This window comes from Botryllus schlosseri, chromosome 12, assembly GCF_051294905.1.
Source record: "Botryllus schlosseri isolate E-star chromosome 12, Bs_hap1, whole genome shotgun sequence".
In the NCBI taxonomy this organism is placed as follows: Eukaryota; Metazoa; Chordata; class Ascidiacea; order Stolidobranchia; family Styelidae; genus Botryllus; species Botryllus schlosseri.
The window spans coordinates 4,634,682-4,642,831 of NC_137247.1; the positions used below are offsets into that span (position 1 = coordinate 4,634,682).

Below are 8,150 nucleotides of genomic sequence, written 5' to 3' on the forward strand. Positions count from 1 at the left end.
GTCCTCCTATAAGAGGATTTGTCCTCCTTTGTCATGATCTCAAAATGTCCTCCGAGGGCACCCAAATGTCCTACTTTTTAGTCAACACAACAGTATTTGCCGTAAAAAATTTCAAATTGCCCGTTTTCTCGTCCGATATCACAAATTTTGTGATTTGTAAAAAGTGTCCTCTTTTCCAGATCTCAAAATATGCTAACCCAAAAGGAACTTACTCGTGTCATTTTCTTAAAAATGAAAATGACTCGACTTGACTTAAGTCAATTTGTGCATTGACTCGACTTCTACTCGAGTCATTGCGCATGACTTGACTAATCGAGTCACACGAGTCACACGACTGGAGACATTCTATACTACTTGATTCAAGTCTCGTGTATCAGAACCGATACTTGAAAGATAGGCCCAGAAACTGTCTTTTTTTGTTTTAATTACCATGTTACGAGTGAGAAAAATGTTTATACTATGACTTTCAAAGTTTTTTATAACGATTTCGCCCATAGAAGGGATAAAAAATGCATCTCAAAACTACATTTTACTTTCCGAATCCAAATTGTAAAAAGTATAAGCGGTAAAATTGGAATTATAGTCCGAAACGTTATCCACTTGAATAAGTGGCTTTGCCTTCGCCATGTATGGCATTGTGCGCCACGATCTTCCGGTAATTCAAATCAAGCGGTGACTAAATAAACTTATTGCAACTTATTACGAACTCGGCAGCGGCGGTCGACAATTGGGATAATGTAACTAGGTTGCGTACGGTGAATGAAATATGTAACTAATTGCAATAACGTATTAAAAAGCATCTATGAATTTCGTATTTTATGCATGATATCAAGAAGTGGTCGACGGTTTCTATGACGCCGCATTCGTCGCACAACGGAGATTCGGAGCAATCCCTTCTGATTACGGCAGAAAATTTAGTCTGTAGAGGCCGAGATCATAATGTTAGATTATCCGGGAGAATGCAGAATGCTTCTCTGTTAATCGAAGCAACTTAATTCGTTAGTTTAAAAGTTTCACTAGACCACTCGGGATAATCCTCGCTCGAAATCTCACCCAATCCAACTTTATCCGCAACGATAAACAGTCCTAATCAGACGATTAGCCTCTCCCGGGTAAGAAAACTTCATGAGCTCCGCCCTTAGATTCACAATGATTGTATGTAAATCTATGTATTTGAAGAGCTTCTTGAAGGTACAGAACTTCAATAAACAATTGAATGGTATTTTCATATTGAAATGAATCCGAATATATTCGGCTGACACTCGCCAGGAGTAATCGTCAGCAAGTAGTAGAGAATTGGAAAGAACATTGTATATCAACAATAGTATCACAAAATATCACGTCATCGGCATGAAATTTCGAATAATCCATGTATCAATGTATGAACGAACAGGAGTCGTTTCAATATCACCTTAACCTATCCATCGGATTTATTGTAAAGTGTCGAGTCGTACTCTCCTGACTATAAGTGCATTCCATTTCAGAACCGATTCAGCACTGATCAGCAAATGCAGCAACGGCAACGAGACCAATTCCGTTTGTTTTTTCACGTGTCCGACGGGTTACGAGATCGTAGGGAACAAGACGAACAGGTGCACCAAAGTTGGACAATACGACGCTTCCTGGAGGCATCCGCTTCCTTCTTGCAAAGGTATTGGCCGCAATAATACTTGCTCATCAGTGGTTCTTAACCATTACCAACCTGGGCCCAGACTTGGACAACCAGAAAATTCTTCGTTAATAATTTGACTACATTAGAGCAATATGCTAAATCTATTTCTGATCTGATTTGTGAAATGTTTCTTTACGTTAATTCTAATTCTAATCTCATTTGTGAAATGTTTATATGCTCTAATTTTAATCCTAATCTGATTTCTGGTTTATCTTAAAATGCTACATGAGAGCTGTATAGTGCGCAACAAGCCAAGTTTGGTGTAGAAGCATCGTCCATCCTCGTGCTTATGAGAATGAACTTTGACCTGATATGAACTGAACCTGAATCAATTTCGAAGTTTTCCAAAATTCTGTAATGCTCATTATAGTTTAATTTGGAAAAATTGTGGAGCTTTAATTGAAATTTTATTCTGATTCTGAAAAGCTCAAAATTTTCTAGTTGTCCGATTCTGCTTGGGGGACTCTTATGCTAATCTGCCAGCCTTCGCGGAATCCAAAATCTTCTTCGAGTCATAAAAACAAAATCTACTACAATACGTATCTGATACATTACTATAGATTACTGGTGCATGAAATCAATTCAGAAATGCAAGGCTTCTACTTGGATAGCGTTGTTGTTTGATCGAAACGCAACAGCTTAATACCAATTGCTTGGTTGCAATAAATAGGCCTATATTGGAGATACAATTGTCGTTTCAGAAGGACTAACTCATTAAAGAACTTACAATGTCATACGCATGTTACTGTCATGAAAATCGTAAATTGTTAAAGCTGAAATTTATCTAACTAAAAACTTAACTATATTTTACAGCGCGGAAATGCATATCCCTCGTAAGCGACGGCGACATGGTCCAAAACTGCACGAGAGACAACGATTACAACAGCACATGCTCTTTCGAGTGCCAGCCCGGTCGGGGCCTATTCATGACCACAGCCAAAGACAGCAAGATCATTGACGCCGGCGTGGCCGAGTCCAAGTGCATAGTCGACACCAAAGGCGCGATGGGCTGGACGGGCGTTTTGCCAAAATGCCACGAGAAATACTGCTCCGTGCGACGGTAAGCTTCGCATACGACCGCACCTAGACAACTAGATAATTCAGTAGTCTAATTAAACTAATTAGAACGAAATTCCGCTACTCTACTCCGAATGTAATTTGTGAGATGTTTCTCTTCTTTAATTTTAATACTAACGTAATCCTGGCCTTCCGAAAAATACAACAGGAGACCTGGATAGCGCGAAACGAGCCAAGAAAATTGGTGTTTAGTAGGTTTGTTCAAAAATAACTTTTTTTCAAATTTGACTGGCTAGTTGATGAGCTTAGCTATAAGAGTAGATTTATTATTAAAAAAAATATTTTCAAATTAAACTCTCTGAAATTGTCAGGTTGTCTAAAACAACGATTATTACAAATTTGTACAACAATTATTGAATTACCCATCGTAAATACCATTTTTTCAAATCCAAAAAATTCAAATCCACCGCAATAAATTTGCTACTACGGGATCGGGATCGAGATGAAATTGACGTACGGCGTTTTTTTATAGACAATCTAACAATTTAACCTCTATCCAATATAATTGAAAAGGTTCATTTTGAACAACCATACAGTGTACAGGCATTTCTCGTTCAAATGCTTATGAGAATGGTCTCTGATTTGACTTGAAATGAATTTGATTTTAGTTGCATTTTTTCTAATTATGAATTTAATTCAAGTTCCAAGTTTTTTTCGAATTCAGTGATTCTACTTCTAATCTAATTCGTGAATGCTGAAAGAATTTTAGTTGCCAAAGTCACACCCTACTGTGTATGAATTCTAACCTTGGTCGCGTAATTACAGGAAGCCCAAGAACGGCAAAATCAGGTGCACTCTGGGTAGCAAGTTTAGGTCGAGATGCACCTATTTTTGCAATGGCGGTTTCAAATGGGTTGGCGGCACACGATTTACAAGGTGTCTGGAAGGAAGGCCAAACTCACCGCAGGGAGAGTGGAGCGCGCCTCCTGGAACGTGCGAATGTGAGTAATCTGTGTAGGCCGACGCGTAGGCAGTGGTTCTAAACTAGGTCTGGGCAAAATCGAGTGCCTGAGTGATTCGATTCTAAATCGAGTATCAGGCGTGCAGTTAGAAAGCACGTTTCAACATATATTATGTGTTCGCCAATATTGTGTTTGCGAATACATAATGTGGCACCTATCTCCAAATTTTACTCGTTAAGTAAGATACCACATTGTGCATTGATGCAAACAACATTGACTAACACATAAAATATGTTGAAATGTGGTGTGTAACTCTGAATTTTACACGTTGAGTTAGATACCACATTGTGCATTGAACACACAACATTAGCACAGCATTGACTAACACAAATGTGGCGTCGAACTGCACGCCTTGAATTTAGAGTGGAGGGTTACCAAATTTTGGGGCTCGGAAAGGAGGACACTTTCACAAATCATAAAAGTTAGATTACCAGACTAGACAACTGCTCAATTGAAAATGATTACAGGAAATCTTGTGTTGACTACAAAAAAAAGTCCTTTTTTCCAACTCGACTCTCGGATGCCCCACTTTTATAAAAAATACTTTTGTGTTGACGGAAAAAAGAGGTCATTCTCCTAGTCCGACTCCCCAAAGACCCGCTCTAACATACGCATTACAGATTTCGCATCATTTATGGAGTGTTTTTGTTGTGCCTGTCCAATGTCCTGGCTGTTAAAGCTGTAAAGGAGGACGAATTACCAAAAAGGAGGACATTTTGGCGTCCTTGGAGGGCGACTATTTGGTAATTTTGCGACCATACCCATTTCATTGCATATTTGAACAACGATGAGGGTTGATCTGGCCTTCACCTATGTGTCCTTTCCCCGAACGTACGTAACTTTGTACTACATATCTTACTACTACTCAACGCGAATCATCAAAGTTAATACTAGATTCAGATTCGACTACTGGAATCATTGTGCCGAAAGCTGTTCTCAACCTTTTTGACCTCGCAGCCCGGTAAAACTTTTAAAACAAATGTTACGTACCGGTGAACCTTCAATAATCACAATTAACCCTCAATAAAATTAAGACAAACGTATGCAACTGAAATGTAATATTGGAAACTTGATTTAATGTTGCCTTTTTCATATTAGATATTATTACGTGGCCCCATTAAAGTTTAGGCAAGGCGAAGCTCGCGAAGTCATGCTAAAGACCACTAGGGTTACCATACGCCCTCTTTCAGGAGGACTTATCCTCCTTCTTCAAAATCGAAAATGTCCTCCGAGGACGCCCGAATGTCCTCCACATGTCATCCAATTCGTCCTTCCTTATAGCTTTGACAACCAGGCGATTGCAGAGGCACAACTAAAAATGGCACAAATGACGCGAAATCTGTATTTCCACGACAGAGACGGCAAGGATGACCAAACAATTACTTTAGATTGGATAATGGTCATATGACTGTCAACCTAATAACGTCTGAGCTGATTCGCTACCGACCCCATGTCGCATGCCCATTCGTATAAATGATCTTCGCGAGCAGGATGCAGAAAAACCATACACTGTACACTACACATTCACATTCCATAATAGCAAACTAAAGGTGTAGGCTCGCTTTAGCAATGTCTTTCTGACTTGCGCATGAAATTGTCTCTGCGAACTCATACACGAGAATGTTCCGTTTCATACCTGAAAACCTATTTCTATTTCAGTTCCTGTGGCGGGATGAAGCACTCGTGGACACCGTGACGACCTACAGACTGTCTCCATTCTGCTCTATCTATTGAGATTTATAAAAGTTTCTTTTTATGTGTAGATTTGCCATTTGTGCAATTTTTTTCGGTTTGTGTTAATTTTATGCCATTACATAGTTTAATTGTTACTCATGCGTGCACGTCATTTGTCAAGTCATAATCTTGAGCAGCCATGTAATGGCAGAGATGGTCACAGTCTGGTTCAGGAGCTGGAGTAGGATTTCATCGATTTTCAACGTAGCCGGACTGGATCCGGATTTTAAATTTGCTTTGGCGGTCGGATTTCAGCCGGATTTTTCCACTGACATCTGAAAAATTAGCATGATTTTCGTCTGATTTTTTTCGGACTCCGATTTGGAAATTCACCAGTCGGATTTTTTCAGACTCCGAGTTTTTAACTTTCAGCCGGAGCCGGATAGATTCGAATCCCGAAATTTGGGAATACGACCATCTCTGGTTATTAGACGATTCCCAACCCTTTAGCGCCCCTTGTGGATGTAGGGTCAATGCAATTTCACCTCCATTGGGCTCGAAAGTCACGTGACTTTTCAGCATAGCAACCACCGTCTGGGGCCAAGCGCGTTTCTGGTATCATCTTCTCTGCGACAGTAATGCATTTGTATGTCGCAATTTCTGCTACTGCGCTGGTCTTTGCTGCCACATTATGTGTTTGTGTTACAGGATTGATTTTTTTCGTCCAGATAGATGACAATGTATAGTATTCAATTAACATGATGGAGTATAGAGCAGTTTAAGATAGCCTATTTCAAACAAGTAATTCCAAGGTTTAGTACTTTCATCTGGACCTACTAACTATTCATCGTATGGCTGCAGCATTATTATGCTTCAAGTGTATACTTATCAACACGGAGACAGTGATCAGTCAACATCGGAGATTATTAATATTGTAACATTACCGTACCGTGTTAAATTTGATTTCAGATGGATTTGGTTAAGCTACTTTTACGATTTGCGAGTTCTTCAAAAATAATCCGAATCTGGTCAAAAGAAGTCAAAATGATTTAGACAACGACCATCCGATATCAGCAATGTATGGTGGTGATGGCAAAGAATTGGGAAATATTCAGTTCAGCCATGAGTATAATGAAAGTTTATGACGTAGAGGTTGGTAACTGCAAAATAACCTGAAAGATTGGGGAAGCGTTGGAATTGAGTTCGAATCCCACTTGACGCAAGTGGGTCGGAGGCTTATCTGGACTCCCCACTGCTTACCTAACTACATGAGCAGCGTCATGGAATCAAGCCCAGATGGCTAAGTAAAGCCGATGAGGCTCGAAAATCGGCACCACTGACGAGGACGTATGGAAGCAAGCAAGAGAAGAAAGAAAGAAAAAGCTTATCAAAAAGCAAAGAGACCCTTGAACTTTAAAGCATTTATGTTGTGGTGCAAACAGACGATCATCATCATCATCATTGGTTTATTAGCAATTTTATCAGTTCAATACACCACAAAATGCGATACAATGAAAAGACAGGAAGATGTCGAAGCGACTTGGAGTAGTCTATTGAATCAGACACCCATCTTGACCTAGGCGATGTAAAGAGGAGGCATGCACACTGAATGAAAGTAAAGAAGATAGTAAATACTATGTAATATTGCATACTTGCCGGAGTGTTATATTTTTTAAAGTAGTTTTAGGACATGTTTGCGGCACTTTTGTAATGTGTGTATTGAGATATCAAGTGTCCCTATTCTACCAAATCAAGATCATTAATAGACTTGAGCGTTTAGAAGAAAGTCTTCATTTTGAAATGAGTGGGTGATACTATAGTACTTGCCCAGCATCACAAGTACTTTGACAAGTGCAGGGCAGCTTGTGCATTGCATACTCAAAACTTATGCCATTTCTTCGTTTTGGACCCGAGGATTCCCTCGAGATTCTGATATAACTATATTTCCACAACAATACTTTCTTAATCTTGCATAGTTGCATACTCTCGCTTGATTTTACAAAATTCTAAGAGTGCTGACGAAATCATCATCATCATCATCATTGGTTTATTAGCAATTTTATCAGTTCAATACACCACAAAAAAATGCGATACAATGAAAAGACAGGAAGGTGTCGAAGCGACAAGGAGCAGTCTATGGAATCTGACACCCACCTTGGCCTAGGCGATGTAAAGAGGAGGCATGCACACTGAATGAAAGTAAAGAAGATAGTATAGAAAAAGAAAGCGACAATAAATAGGGCGGCATGTCATGGGAAGCGAGATCGATTGGTCAGTCGTGGTCCGGTAATCTTGAGGATGGACTGTATTTATTTAGTAGTAATTGCTTGTATTTCGACTTGAATGTGGACATGCTCGTCGACTGTCGGATGGCCAATAACTGGCCAATAAATTCGACAAATTCACAACTTGAGAATGTATTTCCTTTGTACCGAGAATGAAACAGATAGAATGTAGGTATTGGTCACAGATTAGGTATTCCTGATTAATGTTGCCAACTTGCCATAAACGGATGCAGTTTTGACTTAAGCTATACACTGCTACTGTGGAGGTAGTCTTAAACTGACGACTCACTTAAACACACAGAGTTGGCTTGAAAATGGGCAGTCATAAGCAATACAATTGATAGGACTGTGTTGGTATATCGAAATTGACGAGAATAGCAGCAAGCAGTGTAACTGTGAGCACTCCATGGCAATCTGTAGTTATTGCGTTTCTGCATCGCGTCAACGTAAGTATCTTCCATTGACAAGCCAAGATCCTGA

General features: G+C 39.6%; 1 protein-coding gene across 1 annotated transcript in view; it reads left to right on the forward strand.

The window, feature by feature from the left end:
* The window catches only part of LOC145451640 (P-selectin-like), a 28,742-nt gene extending 23,202 nt beyond the window's left edge, over positions 1 to 5,540 (forward strand). The window contains exons 17-20 of the mRNA XM_080329848.1: positions 1,485 to 1,651; positions 2,486 to 2,732; positions 3,515 to 3,690; positions 5,371 to 5,540. Of these exons, the coding sequence (XP_080185974.1) occupies positions 1,485 to 1,651; positions 2,486 to 2,732; positions 3,515 to 3,690; positions 5,371 to 5,387 (607 nt within the window). The 3' untranslated portion in view covers positions 5,388 to 5,540. The remainder of the gene's footprint in view (positions 1 to 1,484; positions 1,652 to 2,485; positions 2,733 to 3,514; positions 3,691 to 5,370) is intronic.
* Positions 5,541 to 8,150: the final 2,610 nt, after the last annotated feature.